At 45.9% G+C, this 23,002-nt stretch overlaps 1 protein-coding gene across 1 annotated transcript in view; it reads right to left on the bottom strand.

Annotated features, from left to right (window-relative positions):
- Positions 1–22,387, bottom strand: part of Rasgrp1 (RAS guanyl releasing protein 1) — a 58,330-nt gene extending 35,943 nt beyond the window's left edge. The window contains exons 1-2 of the mRNA XM_021662668.2: positions 22,142–22,387; positions 18,066–18,250 (exon numbers count right to left, since the gene is read on the bottom strand). Coding sequence (XP_021518343.1) covers positions 18,066–18,250; positions 22,142–22,176 — 220 coding nt within the window. The 5' untranslated portion in view covers positions 22,177–22,387. The remainder of the gene's footprint in view (positions 1–18,065; positions 18,251–22,141) is intronic.
- Positions 22,388–23,002: the final 615 nt, after the last annotated feature.

The raw sequence follows: 23,002 nt of genomic DNA, 5'->3' as shown, positions 1-23,002 counted from the left end.
GGAGGCTTGGCAAAAGTCAAGGTACTTGAAGAATACAGAGCTACAGACTGGATGGGGAACGTGGGTCAGTGCTCCTTTTTACCTTGCTCGTTGAAATTGATGCCTCTCACTTCTTTCTTGTCTATTAAACGCTAGGTGTTTCTAATACAAAACAGATTTCATATTTCTTACGTGTGTGCGGTTTTTGTTTTGTTTTGGTATTCTTTGCCTCACAGGGTTGTTTTGTTTTGCTTTTTGCTTTTTTTTGATCTATAGAGAGGACATAAAGTTTGGGAGAACAAGTAGGGAGGTGGGGAAGCTCTGGGAGGAGTTGAGGGAAGGGAAATGATATGATCAGAAAACATTATAGGAAAGAAAAAATAATATTGGAAAAAATGTATAATCATGGCTTTTCCTTAATTAAACAAACAAACAAAAAACTCCAGACCTTGGGGAGAAAGTAGCGGGTCATCAGGTACTAAAAGGGGGAACTTCCTACATACCCATACAGTGAAATAATACAAGGCCCATCCGTGAATTACTAGCTTGCCATGACCTCATCCTTCTTCAGAATTTTTTCTGCAGATGTAACTCAAATCTATCAGACTGTCAAGCCTAGATGATAGATAACCAATGTACTTCAGGGCAGCCTTGCAACAACAAGGTACCTTGATTTAAACGAGCGAGGTACCAAATGCCATCTTACCACTAGTTCTGTAGAAAAACCCATCATCACACCATGCAAGGTAAAAGTCACCGCGCTCAGTCTACCCACAGTCAGAGACAACTCTGAAAGGCCCTCTCCCTTCTTTGCCCACCATTAGGATTAGGCTACATTTCTTCGAATATTTACAGAAGCCTCATAAACTGTGAAATACTGTCATGAGTGCTGAGGGGTCACTATTTCTCTGGAGAGATTTAGAACATTATTTTGTTTTCTTTACCCGCTTTTATTGATCCTTGACTATTCTGGACCAGGACACTAATCTCCAGAGAATACTTAAGAATCTCAAGAGTGACTGTCCACCGTGGTCTGGTCACACCATCTGGGCCCCTGAGAGTGTACTTGGCCCTCAGACCTGGTCTTCCTAGCAGTTAGTTCCTCCCAGGAGTCTCCCTAGTGCTAGGTTCTATCTCCACCTTCCCCTGAGCGCCTCAGAACTTAAAAGACGTGTTGGGACGAAGGCTGTATGAGGATGTGGGCAGCTGATCTGAACGGGGGAACTGCATGGGTGGGTGACGATCTCTTCCATAGAAAGGAAGATGTTGGCCGCTATTCAGTTAACTAAGAACCCAGAGAGACTGTGGTTCACAACGTTCTGAGTAAGGAACCGATGTCAGGTGACTGCATTATGGAAACTGCTAAAACATAAAACTGAACATCCCAAAGCTTTCCCTAGCCGCACAGGTACAGAGCGGGGGAAACACTGGGCATTGCTGGAAGAAATTCGGCTGCTTTTCTCTCTTGCTTACTGTGCTTTGTTGTTGTTGACATTCCTGGATTTCTTCCTGTGTTCCCAGTGCTGTGCCAACACAGCCTTTTCATATTAGCCCTAAAAGGCATCAATAAATGTTGTTAATGGCATCTGCTGAAGGGACTGACATTTGGGGACTGTGTCACCTGCTCCAGTTTATAGGGGTTGTCAGCAGTAGACACAGGATTCTGTCCCTCACTGTCCCTGAGAGGATGCTGGCCATTTGTGAACCCCGGTTTGCTCATGTGCACAGCTTGACGCTGCTCACTCTCCTCTCATCAGAGATGTAACCGGGAGAGAAGGTGGACATTTCGAGGGTGCACTCAAGGTGGTGGACAGAGTTCAAACCATCTGATGTATCTGTGATCTGTGGGTCTCAAGCATGTGAGTGGCTTGACAGTTGTCATGTAATCACATGAAACCCTCACTGAGCTGTCAAAGCTTGATCAGTCTGCCTTGGCTAGAGCGAATAGCCATCTTGTCTTTTTGTGCTGTCTCCTTCCAGCCTCACAAAGCCACTGGGTGGATGGCATTATTTTCACTGTATTCACTATAGGTGAGGAATGGAGGTGATGAATGTGACCTGTCTGAAATGAGAGGAGTAGTGTGTGACAGCTGGGGACTTGAACTCATGGTCAGGGTTGTGAGCATCCTTTGACTGAGCACTTGAGGGTTTCTGAGGCCGGCCCATAAAGGAGCTTATAACGTGATAGATGATGGCTACTGTGGCTTTTTGTGAGCTGTGTGCACCCCAGAGATTCTCAGCTACTGCACTCACACTGCATGCTTCCACGAAGGAACACCCTCAAGGGGGGTGCAAACAACCTACCAATGGTCCCACAGCTACAAGGTGGCTGCACAATATTGTCATAAATAATAATAATCATTATAAGTCTGGGATTTTAACTTGTCCGTATTTACTATAATTCTGCATTGCCTTTCTGATGGGACTTCCTCAAGGGTAAGGAAAGGGTCATGTGTACTTCCCTGTCAATTCCCAACGATATCCAGTACCTTGCCGGATACACATCACCGAAACCATTTCTTTCACTGAAGTTCAAAGGTACAAGAAAATATGTTGACTGGAAATGACCAATAAATGCACAATCAATGCTTAGTGGGAAAAAGTTAATGTCTTTGAGAGAAGGAAATAGCTAATGATTTGTATTCCCATGGTTTAGGGATGGGAGGGGGTACGGGGAGGAAATGAGATAGTGAAGGGTTCAAACACAATTCTTAAGAAAGAACACATTAGACAAGGAGACAGGAAACTGTAAAGACAAAGGAACTAAGAGAAAACCTTAGTTTCTGTTAATTGATGTCAATCCACTCACAGACCTAGGAAGGGCAGTCCAGCGTCCCAAGATGTCTAGAAATCATTAAGGATGCCGGATTTTAAGGTCAACGTGCAGTAGCAAACGGTATCCTTAAGCGAGTCAGTTTATTGTAATGTTCAAAAAAGTCTTCTCAGTTTTTAAATTTTCGATGAGATTTCTCAAAAGTCTGAAAATATCGACACTTTAGCCTAAAAAGGTAAGAGGTCTGGCTTGAAGAAGATAATATTAAGAGAGGCAGGAGATCAAACGGGTTGATTTCAAGATTTCTCAAGCTTTGGGGTGTCCAGGTCAGTTGCTCAAAAGCTCCTTGGTTTGCTCCTGGGAGGCAGCTTTGAGTGAAATGGAGCAATAGTCAGGGTGATGCTGACGGTCAAGGAGACAGTTCCACTGGGAACTGGAGGACTGCCCGCAGCTCCGGCATCTGCAAACCACTTTCTGTTCCACAAGAAAATTCACATGCATTACCTCATTTGACCAGCACATCCTTGTGAGGTGGGTAGGAAGCATTTTCATGTAGAAAAAGCACAGAATCAGGACTGGTACCCAGGATGCTCCAAAAGGCAGTTGTTCAGGTTGAGAAGGACCTGTGCTGTCCCAGTTACTATGTGTTTTGAGTATCACCTCTGGTTAAATAACAACCCACAAGTAGCAATAGCCCACCGCCAAGTAACCGAGATGGAGTTCCATGCTTGGAATGAGTCAAGAGCTCTTTGTTCAAGAAGTACTGTGAGAGGTGCTGTGGGGCTGAAGGGATAATAAAGATCCTGCTGCCCCAGAAAGCTGAGCATCGGGAGCTACTGGCAATGATACAATGTAGGAGACAATGGAGGCCTGCAGGGAACTACAAACAGAACGCTAAGGAAGCTCAGAGGAAGGGAAAGCCAGACTTGACCTTCAAAAGAGAGCTTGACAAATGACATTGGAGCTTGGCCTTAAAGGACGGGTCAGGTTTTGACAGAGTAAGATGGAAGTAAGTGTACCGGGGAAGAAATGAACTCTAGGTTTGCAGCTGACACAGATGTTTGGTAAAGGAAGCCCAAGCTGGTGGGATTACAAGTTTTGCTATGAAGGGAGTCATAGGTAGGAAGAAAGACCAGGGTTGTGGCGTTGGGGACCTCACATCCTAGACTGAGATGAGGACCTTACTCTGATCTTGTTCTTGAAAGCTAAAAATCAGATGGTCCTAAGCAAGCAGCAACCTCTGACCTAGTATTCCGTAAAAAATGGACAGTTTGAGTTTCATGGTGAAGTATTTGCCCAGCATGTGCCAGGCGTTAGGCTGGATCCCCAGTACTAAAAAACAAAGTAAAACAAAACAAACAAAAAAAGGTGTATATTACCAGAAACATTCTATTGTGAAGTTTGTGTATGCATTTTCTCAACAATACCCATTGAGTAGAACTATTTGATTTCTGTCAAGTCCAATTTGTTAAATATATTATTTAGGGTTACTTCATGTCTTGTCTAGAAATACCTCCTTAAATCTTGCATGAATAGTCACCTCTGTTTCCTCCTAGGAGCCTTATTATAATCAGATATGTTGAATCATCTCAAGTTATTTTTCATGTATGGCATAATTTATGTACATACTTGTGTGTGTGTGTGTCTGTGTGTTTGTATCACTTGTTCCATCAGCATATGTGGAAAGGACAACCATTCTCACTGACCTGCTTTGGTGCCCTTGTGGAAAAGCAATTGACAGAGAGTGTGTTTATCCCAGAGCCTGCTATTCTGTCCTCTGATCTACTTTTTTTTTTCTTGTGCCTGTTCATCTTAATTAAACTGCAGCTTCACAATATGTCCTGAGAACAGATAGTAAAACATTTCTCAACTTTATCCCCAGCTATCTGGGATCCTTTCATGTCTCTGTGAGCCCTGGTTACATCATCTGAAATTCGAGTTGATTTTTGCCCAGTCTTTTTCCTTTGAAATCATGACCTACCTGCCTTTGCCTTAACTGATGGATCCTTTCTCAGCATTCAACGGAGAATTAAATCCACCTAGTGAAACTTTCTTTTTGATACTTTTGATTTTTTAGCTCAAGACGCTCCTTTTGTTTCTATCTCCATTGAAGTCCCTCATCTGTTCATCTTTGAGTTCCCCAACATTCTCTTAAGTAAGAGCTGTTTAAAATTCTCTGTCTGCTAATTGCAACACCAGTCCATCTCTGAGTTCACTTTTATTCTTATGGTTACCAGTCACACTTTTCTGCTTTATTTATTTATTTAAATTAAAACAAACAAACAACCAGTGTCTTTCTCTCTCCCTCCCTCGCTTCTTTCCCCTCTCCCTCTTTGTATCTGTCTGTCTGCCTCAAACTTATGGCAATCCTTCTATCGCAGCTTCTCCAGTTCTAGGACTATAATCACGAGCCAGCACACCTGGCTGCATGCTATATAATGTCTTACAGTTTCGAATTGCATATCTAACAGTGTGGTCAGAAGAATCGGGCCTGTGCTCTTTAATAGTGGTTTTCAGTTCATTGGAGCCTAGACCTGATCTTGTCAAGGCTCTGACTTAGGTTTTGTGAGAGTGAGTGAAGACTAGCCCAACTCAACACTCTCCTTGCCCCTCCCCCCCCCACTTGTGCGCCCAAAATGCAGCCTCTTCCCTCTCAGGCCAGTATTCTCTGAGCAGCCATTAGGTCTCCTTGACTCGCACAGCTTCTGTATTAACTTTCGACTTATAGGAAGTCTCAGAAACATTAGGAACTCACTAAGGGGAGGAACTGGAGCAATGTCTCAGTGGTTAAGGGCACTGGCTGATCTCATAGAGGATCTGGGTTCAGTTCCCAGCACCCACATAGCAGCTCACTGCTACCTCTAACTCCAGTTTCAGAAGATGGACACCCTCTTGTAGCCTCAGTAAGCAAGCAGGCAGGCAGGCACGCAGGCAGGCACACACGCACACACACATGCGTGCGCGCATGCACACACACACACACACACCAGACATACACAAGAAGAGATGAAGGACACAAAAACACTATAGTTCAACACTGACATTGGACCTCAGTCAGGGTCCTTTGTCCCAGACAATTAGGACAAACACTCCCTCAACGCAGGAAGTTTTCTGCTGACGAACACCCAGTGTCTTTTTACTTTCTGAGGAAAAGCCTACTAACCCACCATGCATTTAGCACGCGTTGTGGAAGTCTTATGGAAGCATACAGAGTCACATCTGTCCACACTTAGGACTACATTACATGCATTAAGCACTGCCGTCCGCCAGCTCTGAGTCCATCTGGGTTGTCATACAGTTCACATCTCCCCACTCACACTCACCAGGCATCAGTCAGCCTTTTGACTTTTTAACAGAGTCTACAGCCGGGTACCTGCCCACCCCCAGGCTTTACCGTCACAGTGTGCACATATCCACCTTCTACCTGACAATTTTCTCTGGCTCTTTCCCACCTTCACTTGTGTGCAGGACTGGACGGGTATGTTGGAAATTTAATACTTAAATTTAAATTTAATAACCTAAATTTAATAGAAGCATCCTGTAAGTACTGACTGGGGGAAGGCGTGGTTCATGATCCATTTCTCTCTGAAGGCATCTTCTCCCTTGGCTTCCAGAGTCGAAGCTCACGTCAGTGTGATGAGCAGCCTATCCTGCCTACACCACAAGGTTGGCCAGGCCTACCTTCTAAAGCGCAGCTCAAACCAAGGTAAACTTACACTCATCTAACCTGAAACGACCTTTAAAACTTTTCATCACTTTTAACCATTTTGCGGATGGTAAAACACTTTGTCAAGGGCAACATTTGGTAAATAGCAGAAGCAGGATTAGCGTCCCAAACCCACAGAACCATGTGGCCTCCCATGGCCTCCTGCTGTGATCTGTTCTCTGCCTAGCTGGGAGCCTGCTGTGCCAAGGCCATGGCATTTCCATCACCCAGACTGAGGGGGGTAGGGAAGAGCTGCATTCTTTCACTTCCTTAAAAAAACAAAACCAGAAAATAGAGCTTCTAACAACTAAATATTAAAGCCTATAGTTTCTTTTCTTTTTTAATATCCAGGAATTCATCATCTGAGTGTGGACAGGAAAAGAGCCAGATATGACATGGGATACCCAGTACAGGACACAGATCAGTTCTTTTTATGGTGTGTAACCAAAGTATCTCCTTGTCAGTCTTTCCCCTCTTTATGCTAAAAATTATTAATGCTCACTAATTGTATAATATAATAGTTTCCTTTTGGAAATTTCATGCCGTAATGCATAAAACATGTATAGAATGTGCTATGGTCATATTCATCCTTAGAGTTCCTTTTCTTGTCCTCTCCTATTTTCTTTCCCTCCCTTTCTTCCTTCCTTCCTTCTTTCCTTCCTTGCTTCCTTCCTCCCTTCCTTCCTTCCTTCCTTCCTTCCTTCCTTCCTTCCTTCCTTCCTTCCTTCTTTTCCTCCTCTTCCTCCTCCTCCTCCTCTTCCTCCTCCTCCTCCTCCTCCTCTTCTTCCTTCTTTTTGAGACAGGCCTCACTCTGTAGCCCTGCCTGGCCTGGAACTCACTATGTAGATCAGGCTGGCCTGCAGCTCAGCAACATCTGCCTACCTCTGCTTCTCAGGTGCCGAAACTAAAGGTGGGCACCCCTACACACGTCTCCCCTTTTTCTTTAATGCCGAATTCGGAATAATGATACATAAAAATTGTAAAGGGTGGATGTGAAGGCAGATACAAAGAGGATTGATTTAATCAATGTATAGTATATGTATGCATGTATGTATGGAAATATTCTAATCCCACTAATACGTAATCATTCATGTTAGTAAAAATTAAAAACAAAAGATTAAAAGTACAGGAACGAAACAATTGTGATTTCTTAATCTCAAACTAACTATTCAAATTTCAATATATGTAATTATGCAATGTGAGCCTGTCTGCATACATATACAAACATACATCAGGACTGATCTCTTTTGACCTAGAGTCTCTTTCTCCGTATTTTCCCTGTGGCACTATGAAGGTACGGTTCCCCACTGAGCTGAATCTGCTTCTGTCTCTGGCTGACACCTGTGCTTGCTGACAAGGTACTCGGACTCTAAGCCACTGAGCACAGACACAGTGCTGGCGACTACAGGAAGAGTAACTGAGGAGATGCCTTTGCAGAGCAGAGCCAAATCACAAGTCACCACAGAGGCTGGGCACTCATCCTTAGCAGCTGAAGACAGCTGGAGAGCCAGTACTGTGGTTCTTGTGGCTGACCTCTAGAAAGTATTGTATTAGATGCTGAATGCTTTACTGTGTAGCCTGAGTGGTCCAGGACTGGAGATTAATGACAAGGCAGGCTCGGATGAAGTCAAGTTGGAATCCAAAGTGCGAGAGAAGGGAAGGAAGTATGGAAAAGTCCCTATGCTCATGCGTGAAGCAAGCGAGTGCAGAGTTAGCCAACTGCTCAGCAGATTTAAGGGTGCCCTTTGGGGTGTGACTACACGCTAACAAGTTACTTTCACATATGATAATTAGGGGGGGAACCGATGCTTCCTGAGTGCTTCAGTTCCTCTTTAAAATGGTGCTCTTCAAGAGGCTATTCAAACATGCCCTAGACCTCAGACAGACCAAGGAAGGAGACAGAGGGACTGTCTGCTCGTCCACTTGGGAATTCTCACTTTCTGCCTCTAAAGTTATCCCATTCCTGAATCTTCAGATGACTTCATCCTCAGTGGCCATCTTGCTCCCGTGATTCCACGTTCTCCTTCTGTATTAAGATAGAAGTCTCTGCCCCATCTTTCTCCTCAGTCCCTATAGCCTTTTGTCCATTTCAGTCAATCATTGGTGTGCCCCCGGTTCAGGCTCTGTCCTGGCTGGCAGCTGTTTCTGCCAAACAATAAAACCCTTTAGCAAAATACTTAGTAATCATCCCAGGACCCTTGACCTGTTCTGTAATAAAAACAAAGTAAAAAGCACAACCTTTTCAGCCATTGCCTACCTCCTTGTCCTCACTGCAGAAGATGGATGGGATCAGAGGCCTCCTCTAGGCCTTGCTATAAACCCTACCCCACTGCTCCTTAACTAGTGCCAGAAGTTATAATGAAGGCAAGAGATTTTATTCTTTGCTTCTGACATTAAACCTTCAACTCAATCTCACCACACGTGACAAAAAAGAAAGCTCACATCTCGCATTTTCAGTGAGTAGAAACATTCTCCTCCCTTCATTTCTTTCATCTGTAATCAGCCCTGGGCTATTATAATTAGCATTTAGCATTGGAAAAATAAGTACTCTTCTTTTCTGGAAACGCCTTCAATTCTTCCTCAGCATCATTTTAGTTGCCAAGCAACTCTCAACTCTAAATTCCGTATTTGATGGAATTATGACAGAATTATGTTTTTTAAGATCAATTTTAAGATAGAATATAAACCTTGTATGCTAGTCTGTCTCTTAGTAAACACTAATGTTTATCATAATTGGTTAAGATGTGAATGTTGGACACAGAGGTATGGAGCATCTATTATTAAACACGTAATAGGTTCACAGTATCTGTGAATGTCCATAGGAGACACACCCAAGGGTGTTCATAGGTTAATATTCTTTGTGGGGGAAGGGTAAATTTTTTTTCCTTTTTTAATTCTATATTTCTGAAGTTTCCCAGAGTAAAGCAAATGCTTTTCTAAAGTTATTTTAAGAATTAAAAACATTAATTCTGTTTTAGTTAAATCTTTGTGAGTATAAGAACATAAGAATGTGAATTAAATAAATATATATAATATTAGCATAAACATTGTACTGTTCACTTAAAAGCTGGTTATTAGTGAAATAATACTTTGAATATTTCAAAAGACTGGATAAGCAATGTTAATGTTTTGCATATCTCATTGCAAAAAGGCCTATTTAAAAACAACATAGTCTATAATGACAATTTAAAAAAATGAGATTTAAATGTGGTTGTTTTTTTTAGCCTTCTAAGGTGTTTGGCTCTATAAAGAGTTAAAAGCACTTTATTACAAAAGCACTTTATATATCAATTTTGAAGGGTTTCCTTCAAGTTCACATTAAACATCACATTTGAAGTCACATTATTTCTTCTTCCAGACATTGGTTGGTTCCAGAACTGATTTTAACAGTCTTTGACAGTATCAGGGAAATCAGGGCTCTTAGTGACAAAGTGACCTGTGCCCAGAATTTTGGTTTGCAGCCAAAACCAGACTAGCCTTAAGCTAATCCTAAAAATAAAGCCAAAGGCTTTCTCTCCTCCAGGAAAAACTTGCAAACCTTAGTGGTCATTTCCAAGAGTGTATGATACATATTATATAATGAATGTATTAAAATGATTTTGATTTTTATTAAAATGACATATTAAAATTCCACAAGTGGTTGGAATACAGATTTTAAGTTTAGAACTAATCGAGGATTAAAAAGCTAAGACAAACTTAGCTACATAAAAGCACATGATTTCTATATACTGTAATAGTAAAATTAATGGTGGGATGAAAATGAGAATGTCAGGACTGAGCAAATCCTATTTTTATTGAGGTTTGGGTGGTTTGATGGGGACTGCCCTTTTCTGAGGAGTAGGGGAAGGGGAATAGAGGGAAGAGAGAGGGAGGGTGGGACCGGGAGGAGGGGAGGGAGATTGATATCATTGGGATGTAAAGTGAACAAAATCTTAAAAATGTAGTTCTTGGAAACTGATACATGACAAAAGTTTGTGTTTTCCTGCCTGTTGCTGTAGTCTACATTAAAGTTATAATGTGTTGCTGCTTGAGAGAAAGAAGGAAAGGAAGAAAGAAAGAAAGAAAGAAAGAAAGAAAGGAAGAATGAAAAAAGAAAATAAGAATGTGGGAAAGGCCATGAGCAAATGCTATCCCAGAAGTTAACAGGTCAAAACCTTTAGCAACAGAGAGCATTAAACAGCAGGTAACAAACAGGCAAGGGGCGTGAAGTGACCATTCATGATCAGGCACACAGCTACACACAAACTCATTTAAAAAAAAAAAAGCCCATTCAGCCAAGACTTGCGTGTTTGCACCAGTGATGCTGTCAAACATGCAGTGAGAATAAAGGAAAATGAGCAACCGAAGTGGACCCCAAACAAACAGAGATGACATATAACATGTGAAGGTCAAAAGTACACAAAATTAAAAAAAAAATAAAGAAAGGTTTAGTCCTGGAGAATGTTTAGAGGTGAGCTAAGAAACACACACACACACACACACACACACACACACACACACGCACACACACGCACACACACATACACACACACCTGTTCAGTTCTAAATGAAAATCTCTTGAATTTAGTCTTTGTTCCATAATAATTTCTTTAAGAAAATCCCAGCTTTGTGGGATGTTTGATTTTTTTTTTTTTTTTTTTTTTTTTTTTTTTTTACATCTTTTTAGTGTATCTTGTCTTGACCACATGGAGAGTTTGTTTCTTAAGGTTTGAAAGAACCCAAAACCATTTCAGCCGGATTCCTAACTAGGTGGTGCAGGATGGGATTGCCAGGTTTGAGAGTCCTTTCCCTCTAAGCACTGCTTTGTACGTACCCTTGGTCTGGTCCTAAAGACGGCATCATGTTGGTAAGAGTTTAATCATGGGCTCTCGAGGGCTGGAGTTGAGGAGAATGTGCTGGCAGTAGGGTTGTGTGAATAGATCAGCAAATCCAAGATCACCAGCCCTGCTTTGCAGCCTCGGTCCCAAGGTGTGAATACACCAGCAAAGCCAAAATAAGTTTCCAGCCCTGCCTTGCAGCCTTGTTCACAAGGTGTAAGTATAGCAACAAAGCTAAGCTAAGCTCCCAGCCCTGCCTTGCAGCCTTGTTCACATGGTGTGAATACACCAGCAAATCTAAGCTCCCGGCCCCGCCTTGCTGCCTTGTCGCCAAGGTGTGAATACACAAGAAAACCAAGCTGCCAGCACTGCCTTGCTGTACATGAAACGATGGAGGCACTGCAACAAAAGCACCTGTAGCAGTTCCCCACACAAACTATCATGGATACAACGTCAAAAGCACACAGAGTAGCAAACATGACCACACATTAGAAAATGATCACTTTGGAATGCTTGTCTTTTATGGAATTATGCGCCACACACGTGTATAACTTAATCGTTAACGATAGCTGTTTAATCACTGGCTTGAAAAATGAGAGAAAATAGAACAGTTTCGATCTTGTGTGCTGGGTCGTCCAATAAGCACTGCTAGCAGATAAGGCTATTACGCTCTCCCTCCACCCTCATACTTCCATATCCATAAAAAAGAAAATAAGTTATATGCCATTTCACCCTCCACGTTTTCATCACTCGGCAATATGCCCATTGCCATCCATTCTTATAATTCTCATGCCCATGACAGGCTATGTGATTTTTAAGATCAATAGGTATGAAAAGGTGTCCCCTTTAACAATTATTAAGGATTTCAAGACCGTGGTGGCAGTGAAGTTGTATGGAAGAAAGTTGGCCATGCCTACACAGTTTTACTATTTCTCTGGCTTTTCCGCCCAGCCTGGTTGTAGCCCAAACTCCAGTACCTGGCTTCCACAAGTGCTTCAGGCATGAGGCAGCAACTGGAAGGCTAGGGGGAAGTTTGTTCCTGAGATGCCCTTCTCCAAGGCTCTCAGAGGTCCAGTCACTTTTCTGTCAACAGAACAGACTGCTTTTGGATTCATGCTATTTCCCAATGAAAGCGTTAAAGCATCTATTGGGAAGTGGGTTTATTTGGTTGGTTGTTCAGGGGAAGGTACTTCTCCAGTTCCTCCCAGATACTTCTTGAAGGCCCCTGAGTCCTGCAGGCTGAATGGAGACAAGAACGGACTCCTTAGTGCAGCATAGGAAATGGGTCAGGACATCACAAAAACTGCAAATGTAAGCCTCAAAAAAATGTTTCTGAGAGGAAGGAACAAAGCTGTGGGTACCACATCTATTTCATTTGTTTCCCTGAGTGAAAGATCAACAGGTCATAAATTTTGTAGATAGCTCGCTGCAGACGAGAAGAGAGAGAAGTGCAGCAAAATCATACAGCAGTGGTTCTGGGATTTCCAACATGTTCCCAGGCACAGCGAATCTCTAATTAAACCTGGCTGGATTGCCTTCCTGCTCCCACAGGGCTGACTTCCCTGAGAGCTTTATCGGTTTGTAAATTGAAAAACCTACTTGTTTCATTGCTTCTCAGAGGTGTTTGTTGCTCATGTTTTCCTAGAAAGCGTAAGAACATGTCCTGGGATGTCCAAGGAGCTAGGTTGCAGGGCAGTGGTGCTCCGTATTCGTTCATGAGGGGCTTCCCTCAATAACCATAGTAAGCAGCGGCTGGACAAGCCCTCTGGGTTTGTCTGTCATGAACCTGAATGTCTGACATAACCCCTCATGAGGAGACTCTCTTACAGCAGAGAGAACACAGAGGGCAGATCTGAGCTTTGGTCTCAGCAGCTGACCCAGCAATGAGCCCGACCACATTCCATGTGTCCTTTCCCTCTTCTGAATTCCAGTTTCTCATCAGCTAAGAGAGCAAATTAATAACCCACAGTGCTTTGGGGAAAGGAAGCCCAGCAGGGTCAGTTCAGGTAAAGGCTTGTTCCCCACTGAGCCCACGATCCACAAGTTCTCAGGTACTCTGTATCCCTCCACCTTTCAGTCAGCAGTAAGATTCATTTCTCAGGGTCCATCTACTGAAGAAAAGTACCTAGGATTCCTGAGAATCCGTGGCTCTTATCCATCATTGTTTTAAAGACTGATTTTGCCCTCCACACATAATGTCACACTGCGAAGTGCGGGGTGAAGAGGGTTTAACCATCTCCTTCCCCAGCCCTAGAGTCACCTGAACTCACACTCACGAGAGGGCTGATGTCCCAGGAACCCCGGCTGACTGCAGTCCAGCAGAGACACAGTGAAGGGCTCTTTAGCGTAAGTGACACACTGACCAAAGGATGCCAGTTCTCTCCAGAGAGCTAGAAACATCCTTGTTGGGCACTCCTGTCACCCCCTGGTGTTTAGGTCAGGGCACCCTAGGGACTCTCTTTCCCCCCCATGAGAAACCTTGTATATCTGAGGAATTCTACTCGGGAGGCTTCAGGGACATCTGTGGCCTTCACACGGGCCCTGTTATCAGCAGTAGGTATATGTATATATATGACTTTATATACGTGGTTTGCCTTTGATAGTTCCAAGTACCTCTCTCTGTGTCACGGAGTGGTGTGGTACCTGTCTCCTATACACTTTGACTTTGGTGCTGAGTTAATATTGGGGAATGACAAGGAGCAGCTAGCCTTCCCTTTGCTGTGGAGGGGACTGCGGTTCTAAAATGTGCGTGTTTGCCTTCACTCGGCTCCGGTTCTAAAGGCAGGTGTAGTGTTTTAGCTGTGACAAGTACTAAATGCTCAACCAGCCCGCAGGACAGGAAATGTACTTAGTAGTCCCAGGGTCTTCCCAGATTGGGGAACATTAATACAGTGCACACACGTGGTCATTTACGAATATAAGTTCGACTCAGGAATTAATTTCGGTTGGACACCTGATGACATATAGATGGCGTCTGTAACTATTTCTTGCCCTGAGTGGAATGTGGCCTCTCACTGGGGGAGGCCAGGCCTGCAGCCTGGCAAGAACAGGAGGCAGGCCTACCCTGGGCATCGCCAAGTCTCTCCTGAGAATATGAGGAGGCCTGTCTTAGAAAGAGACCGGGCCCTGTCCCAGCTCAGGGTACAAATGGCTGCTGGGAGCAGATGCATAAGGGAAAGGCATCATGTTTTCTATTTAGATTGTGGGTACAAGGTGTGTTGTTTCAGATCTCACATGCCCCACTTTTTTTTCCTGTTCATCCAATGGAGATAATAATACCTGACCTATTTTGGGGTTGTTTTGAATAGAAAAGGAAAATCAAAATATATGGAACAGTAAGAAAAAAAAATAACAAAAAAAATAACACCCTATATAACATAGGCCCCTCTGATGTACCGTCCTTGGCCCTGACAGCCTGATCTGGATATGGGGGGGAGATGCTTGCTAGGGTTCTTTCTGGGGTACGTGTGCAACTGTTCCCTGATGCTACCAGAAGATGTCCTGCATAGAAAGGAGACAGGAAAGAACTTTGTGAACTGCGGTATTTGATTTTTCCACTTGGCCCCAATGCTGGCAGCCCTATTGCAAAGTGAAAAAGAAATGAAAAGCTTAGGTGACCTCATGGGCCTTTAACCTCTGTATCCGAGGGCGTGGTTCACATCCATCTCACATAAAGGTACCTGGCTGTGATGATGACCGCCTTATGCCCAGTATGGGAAGGGATTAACTAGCAGTCGAGCACGGGATCTGCAGCATGCCCTCCGAGGTGGGCTGATGCAGGGTTAGAGCAAAGGAACTTACTGGACAGTTGGTGTTTCTGATCACCTATCTGTAACCTTCTGACACCGGGAAGGGTGCTGCCAGCCTTCCAAGTACCATCATTTGCCTGTGCATCCTTAAAAGCACTGTAACCCAGCCTGCCTCCAAGAACAGTTGCAGGAAGGGATAGACAACTGTTACTTAATAATGCTCAGGAGACAGCTCTCAGTGTGCAATGCCCAGGAGCTTTTAAACAGTATTTAGATCATCCTTTGGGTATACTGAGACATGAACGCAACCCCCGTTTCCAGAAAAATCCAGCAGGTCAGCCATCTTCCCTCTGCCGCACCGTTAGTCAGACTTTCTGTGACCGTGGACATTGTCTGTTTACTCTGTCCAGTAGCAGTCACCACCTGAGGCCACCGGGCCCTGGAAGGCTGGCCAGTGAGGCATCAGAAGTAAAGTTCATACTTGATTTCATTTTAACTAATTAAAATGTATACGACAATAGCCCCATTGTTTAGGGGCTGCTGCCCTGGACAGCCATATACAGCCTGGGAGAAGAGACACAGGGCCTCAGCACAAAGGTGAGGTGAGGAGGAAGGAGAAAGTAAAGAAAGGAATGAGTAGTTGTCCTTATCTCCAAAGCAGTTTCTCACAGTTCAGTGGGAAGCTCCTCCCACAGCAGATAGCCAAGAGAAGGAAGACTCACAAAGGCACGCCCTCTCATTCTCTCCTGCGGACATGGGCTTTTGCTGTCTTGTGTCTTTTGAGTAAACTCTGAGATAGGAAATTCTGTAATATATAATACTGAAAGCCTGGGTTTTTGTCCACAGGATGCCCAGGGCCCAGGGGCTGTGAGGTGGTGTCTGGTCCTTATCAGTAAGAGCTTGTTCAAATTCTACCCAGGACATAGTATAAGGAACTTGTTCTTGAACACCTTCATTTATGTGTGTGTGTGTGTGTGTGTGTGTGTTCCTTAACAGGGTATTTCACAGGTGCTATAGTGCTAATGAAACAGGTACTTGGTCACTGTCATTTTTCTTAGGTGCCACCTACTGTGGGGTCGGGTATAATTAGGAACTTAGTAAATCCTTCTTGGTAACGGCCCAAGGGATTTTAGCCTCGGTGGGACTTACTCATCTATTGCATTTTAAAGTACTACTTTTCGCCTTAACATATTCCAGAAAACAATGTACCCTTGCCTTTGTGGGACGGGTTAGGGGAGTGGGGTATGGAGTGGATGTTTTTGGAAAGTATAACAGAATCGGCTGTGAATTTTTGAGGTTGAAGCCTCAACTATTCAAAGGCTAAGAAACCAGCCTTGAACTCATCAGGTCGTTGAGTGGTAAAAAAAAAAAAAAAAAAAAAAGATCACATGATAGAGACATTTACGGTCCCAGTGTTCTTCATGGTGAAGCAGAGAATGAAGGTCCTTGTTCATGCAAAAGTCATATTGTGCTCCCTGAAGGTCTAATAAACACAGCTAACAGCCAAGGAGAGGGACATTTGTAGCTTATCTAACAGAACTAATTGCCACCCCGTTGCCACTGATGCCCACCAGCTTTGAGCTGCCGCTCCGAGTGTATTAAGATGATTTTGAATCACAAAGTTTTTCAGTCTGGGGCTGAAGATGTAGCTTAGCTGGAGAATATGTGTATGGGATCCATCTTTCAGGTGAGGATAAATTGGGGACCAGGATGAATGGCCTTTTCTTTGTCTGGGGGGGGAGATTGTCCTCAAGGCCTTGTCTTGACTCCCACACCCGTTCTCCTGTTTCAAACAAATGTAAGACTACAGTACTTTCAAGTCTATGTTGCTTTAGAACTTTCAAGTCTTTAAAGTACTTTAAAGTAGTGATTCTCAAAGCGAGGGGGTTCTGGGAGCAGCTGCCTTGGCCTCACCTGCAACCTTGTTAGAAATGCAAATTACTTGGACCCCACCCTGGCCAGACCTACTCAAGCAGAAACTCTGGGGGTGGGACCCAGCCATCTGCATTACTGGAAAAAAAAATCTACACATGAGTGTTTGTGCAAGAATATTTAAGGAGCACTGCTTTAAACCCAAATTGAGACAGTTGCATGAAATGGAATGAATCTCCCCAAAGTCTTCCCCAAGTCTCTAAAGAAGGTCCAGATGAACAAGCCCTAAACACTAACCGTCCCCACCTCTGCGAGGAGAGCACACCTCTCCTCTGCTCTCCAGGAGGCCCAGGCTGGGGTGGGCTGCTGCTTCAGAGCTCATCTCCTTCCCAGCGGGAGATGCAGGAACATAGAAAGAGGGACAGAGGGAAAGGAGTGCTGAAGATCTCCGAGTTTAATAGTTTGCACTGAGATCCATCAGTTTTAATTCTGCCCTTCTTGAAGCCAACCCAATATTTAGTACTTTCACAAGCGGTCATCAGAAGAAAATGCTTAATTGAAAAGAAATCTTTTCAGGGCATTGCATGTTTGACAGCGCAGCTCTACGTGCTCTGAGAGAGGGCAGCACCTGGGCCATGCTCTAGGTGCCCACACGCTCAGTTCCTAGCTCCTTGACAGCTCCCCTCCCCCACCGACCTGCAACACATGACCTCCTAGTCACAAACACAAAGCAAAGCTCCACATAGTAAAGGGGAATTACCGAGACCTTATTTGTTCAAATGACCTAAATGTTTTCAAACTCTTCTTGGCAGTGCGAGACAGACTTATTTTTTTTGTACCCCAAGAACTAAAGAACAGAAAATTTATTACCAGCCCAATACCATTTTATGGTATCTCCCACCATGAGAAAAACCTCCATGCCAAAGAAAAATGCCAACTCCGCTCAGTAACTTCTCTCGCTTCAAATTGCACCTCTCATCACGACCTACTCCACCCACGTAGTCATGTGCCATAAGCGCTGCAGACTGTCTTCGACATTTCAAAGGCTTAAAAGCTATTTTTAAAGCCAAAACACAATCTAGGTTGCTCTTGTATAAGACACTTTTTAAGGCAAAGAACAAAACAATAACGAAGCAATCTCTATGTATGGGGGCAGTTACCCGACTCACCAAAAGATTGAATGCAGCTGTCAATAAGATCGTCCAGGCTGGCTCCTTTGGCCAAATGTCCCAGGGACACCATCATTCGGAACTGGGTAATCTGGGCCAAGCTGGGCTGGGTGGGGAGAGGGTTGTTGGTTGATTTGGCCTCTAGTCTTGCTTTGGGGCCAGCTCTGGAGCCATGGCAAGGTTTCCTGAGGGAGAGAGAGAGACTCAAGTAAGGATAGGCAGAGAAGCTGGGGGTCTCGCTGGCAGCTCCAGGCTCTGAAGACAGAGGGAAGAGGAGATAGGACAGTGAGTCCCTGAAGCTGGGCTGGTAGAAGGCATACCCCTCCCACTTGGCAAAAGCACTGAACGGACTGGTTGGCTGTTAAAGAGACATCTCCTCAGCAAATGGCAAGGTGAGATTCCAGGGCAGCAATCGCCTTCTCCCCACTGGTGTCAGAACTGCTCTATGCTGCCTGCTCTCTTCCAGAAGGGGAGAGGCAGAGGGAAGTCTGTATCTTGGTGGCCCTTAGCTTCTAGCTGACTTGGGGTCTGAAGGACTGGTTTCAGTTGGTCTCATTTTTGGCTAGTTTCATTCATTTAAGCAATGCCTAAGGTACCCAAGGGCAGGGGCCCTCTGAAACAGTTTTAAGAACCTTGAGCAACTCAAAACCTTGAGGCTGGGGAGAGAGTGGGGGTGGTATTTAGACTTTTCAGCCATCTCTTCCTTTCTTACAAATCTTGGTTGGTTTAAATAAACAGTTTCATTTTTGATAACGCCAGTAACCACTACGCACCACTTAGAGCAGTAAACATTATTCCATCGGGTCTTTACAGGGATCCTTAATGAAGAGAAACTGGGGGAGGGGTTGAATCGGTGCTGAGCTGCCTGTTCTACAGCTGAGCGTAAAATAACTGCTTGGATGTAAAAAATGGCTTCAGAATCTGGTAGATCTTCAGCTACTCATCTTTAGCTTTATTGGGCATAGCCTAGTTGACACAAGTCACTATGCAAAGTGTTGTATATGCTATGTTTTATTTTTCTATTTACTGAAAAACAGAGACCCACATCTATACTCTTTGAAGGTTCAATAATGATGGGCATGATAGGCATGATAGGCGCTTTTGCTGATAACCTTTTTATATTTTTTGGCATTTACTTAGTTCTCTTCCTGTTGAACCTTTTACTAATTTCTAGCTTAACTGTCAAAGAAGAAAAGTTTGAAACACCCTAGAATGATAACACATTAAGCATAAACCAGCATCAATTCACCACGTACTTATTCCACGAGAAAGACATCGCAGTAGGCTGGGGAGAGCATGTGAGATAGCCTTGCAACATACTTTGTAAGCGATACAATATGAGCGTTGCATGTTAGTTCTTCTTGCATAAACACACCTGGGAGCTCCTTAGTACCAAAAGCTCTAGCAGGAGAGTCTGACCAAGACAATGAGTGTAACCACATAGCTTCTAGGTGACTGTCGCGAGAGTCAAGGGCGAGAGGCATGATGTTCTTAGCGGAAGGAAACTGGGTGGACAAGCTTTCTCGACAAGGTGAAAATCTCACTCAGAAGGGGCCAACCGTATCCTTAGTTAAAACAAACAAAACAAAACAAAACAAAACAAAAAACAAACCAAACAACCACCCTGGTCCACCTAGGTGTGGAGAAGTCAGCCCACGCAAAGCTCTACTCTGAACATGGACCGCACCACACAGCCAGACTCCAGGGGGGACACCCTGGCCCTTCCTGCTCTGTTACAACCTCAAAGCATCAGCCTATGGGGCTCTGTCCCAAACTGAGGTGGGACCAATGGAGCCCCGTCACCCTGCTGACTGCGAGCCTGCTAACCCAAGCCAGTAACTCCCAAGGGATCAGGTTGGTGCTGCAGAACTCCATCAAACTCTCGGCCATCATTTTTTATCCAGGCAGGCACCAAGAGAGTCAGAGCAGTGTCTGAGAACAAAACGACAACTTGAAAGCAGCAACAACCCTCGCTAAGGTGAGGTTCCATGCTCCAAAGACACTGTGCTGGGATCTGCATTGTGTCAGGCTTCAGTCCAGAAAGATGCTACCGTGTGATACAGAAACTGAATCCTAAAGATGCTGAGAAGCTGTTCAGCCCTTCTGGCTCTAAGCATCTAATAGGCTTTCTTTTTTTTCTTTCTTTTTTTTTTTTTAATTTTAAACCGTGAAACTGTGTATTTATCACCACACCAGAATTGGTGAGTAGATTGTCAAGAGACTGAAAGGGTTTATTCAATGTACAACAAAAGTCAGGTGCAGGCACTTCAGAAAGATGGTGATGTAGAGACAGCATCTCAGCTCTTACTTGTTCAGAAGATCCCTGGAATGGTCCTCGGGACCCAAGAGATGGCTAGTCTCTTGGCAGTCTCTTCCCAAACATCTACAGAGACGCCACAGAGGTAGGTCTGGCCACAGGGACTGACTATGTAGCCCAGAGTGGCCCCAAACTCTCCATCAGCCTTCTGGGTGCCGGGGTTGCAAGCATGCCTCATCATACCAGGCTAAAAAAAGAACAGGCCTACCACCTCACCAGGATGCATCTAAAAGAAATATCTTAATTTTGTCTTTTATGATACTGGGGACCAAATCCAGGTTTGGCACATGCCAGGCAAGTACCTTCACTGATCCCTGTCCCCTCCTCCTCCCTCTCCCCCACCTCCTGCTGGGATGGTTGCAGATAAAGATTTATACAGTGCTTTATTATAGGAAGTTTTGAGAGCGCCTTAACCATCCGAAGAATAAACAGCCACCACTTCTACAAAGTCATATTTTAAAGGGCAGTAGCCGCACGTTTCCAGTTTAAAGTGTGAATCAAATAAAACAAAACAACAACAAAATCTCGAAGGAAACACATTAACTTCAAGATGTTTTCTCGGCCCTACAGTGGTTAGCTTCTGCCTTCCCTCTCCCCCTCCCCAAGAGCCTGCGAAGGGAAGTTTCAAAGAAGAGTGACCTGGTTTGTGGGGGAGGGGGACTTAGTCTCCAGGTATCCCCAAGGCAAAGAGGAAAGAAAGGAGAGACAGGACATCTCATAGTCTGCTTAGAAGGAAAGGCAGTTACTGAGCGCACCTCCCGGTCCTGCCCCACGCCGCCCACAGTACACAGTTAATTCAGTGGGCTGATGCACAGCAGTGTGGCATAAAGTAACGTGGAGGACGCGCAGGGGATGGCATGGCCCTGCAGGGAATTGGAGTGGGCATAGTCACTCGGATCGGGCACGGTGCGGTCATATCTGAGTCCACGTGAACCGGCGTTGTGAAGGGTACAACCGGCTGCGTCCTAACCAAGGCGAAGCGCTGTCCAGGCAGTCGCCGGGTTCTGGTTTTGAGGACAAACGCTAAATTTCTTGACCCACTAAGGCCCCTTACGGCTGCTAAGAGCCCGAGTGTTTATAGAAATTCTTCCTTCACCTTGGGCCATCCAAGATTCTCCCAAACATCTCTCTAAAATATGGGGGGGAGGGGAGGAGCGGAGGCCCACAGACCACTGATTTGAAAACTTTTTCTGTTTTTTTTTTTTTTTTTTCTCTCAAAGGGCAGCCAAACACTGCCACCTCGGCTTGCAGCCGTGGCTCTGAAAGGCCTGGAGAGACCGCCAGGTGGCGCTGCCCGAGACCCGCGCCCGCAGCAGGTGCCAGGGGCGCGGAAAGTATCCGGGTGGGAGTTCCTGGGGGTGCCCCGACAAAGGGCACCCAGGGAGGTCGACGCCTGTGGGACTCTGGGCAGGAGACAGGCTAGGGCTCAGGCTCCTCCAGATCTCGCCAGGCGACCCGTGACCTCCCCACCCCAGCAGCCCCGACGCGGTCCTCCCTTCTAGCCCGATGCCCTGGATTCCGGGGAGGGTGTCTCCTTCACGCCCTTTCTCCCCCGACGTCAGTCTTGACCCGGCTGCCGGGTCCCCGGTCACGGCCCACCCCTGAAAGGAACTCTCCTCCGAGGGAGGTGTCCTGGTCGTCCGATCCCGCGTCTTATCCCCTGGGAGAGGATAGCGGGGGGATCCCGCTCGGCTAGCTGTCCTCCCCAGGAAAGTGCGGCGTCCTCCCCCCCCACCCCCGAGGAGCCGCAGCTACTCACCGCGGAGCCTCTCTTGCCTTGCCCAGGGTGCCCATGGCCGCGGCTCGCTGCGCTCCGGGAGCCGTCTCACCTGGAGCGGCGGGACCGGCTCCGCGGGGTGCGGCGCATCCCTCGGCCGTGGCCGGCCTTCGCACCCCGGCGGCTCCGGCCACTCTCGGAGCCCCGGCGAGGCGACCCGGGAGCACCCGCAGGCGCAAAGTTTGTGCCAGCGCGCTCCCCGCGCTCGCTCCCGAGCGCGTGCGCGCGCACCCGCTCTCTCACCAACCACCTGACAGGCGCTGATGTTATCATCGGGCTGGAGGAAACGTGGGGCGCCTCCAGCTCTTCTTCGAATCCTGCCCCCATTACTCGGTAGCGCCCCGAGGGCCTACGCCCGCCCTCGCTTCTCCCTTCCCTCCCCCCCCCCCCCGGCCTGCCAACCCCAGGGTTAGATCGAGGGGTGCAGCGGGGGTGGGGTGGGGGGCTGTCCTGAAATGGACCCAGCTAGAGCCTTGCAGGAGAGTTGCCTCCACCCGAGGCCACCGGGGCTCTGCTGAGACCCTTCCCGGTTGGCAGGACTGTCTTGTATATCTGGGGGGCGAGGGGGGGGGTTACTCCCGCGCACTCAGTTCTCTTGGGCACATTTTGACAAAAGAGGACACGGACCTGTGCCCTGCACCCCTGAGGGGGAGGCGGTGGGTGTGGAGGCGAGCTCCGGAGGTGTGATCCGTGTTGGCCAGGGGAACAGCTGCCTGGAGCCTGTGGGTGTGGGAGACCAGAGGTGCCAACTTGGAGTGGACGGCTGGGGGAGGGGCTCTCTCGCCAAGTCAGCGTGCCAGGGGACCTGGCCGCCAGACCTACCTGCCACTTGCCTGAGACACA

This window comes from Meriones unguiculatus, chromosome 18 (genome assembly GCF_030254825.1).
Source record: "Meriones unguiculatus strain TT.TT164.6M chromosome 18, Bangor_MerUng_6.1, whole genome shotgun sequence".
NCBI classification, from domain to species: Eukaryota; Metazoa; Chordata; class Mammalia; order Rodentia; family Muridae; genus Meriones; species Meriones unguiculatus.
Note: the sequence above shows the minus strand (reverse complement) of the source record. Positions and strands in the feature narration are given on the sequence as shown.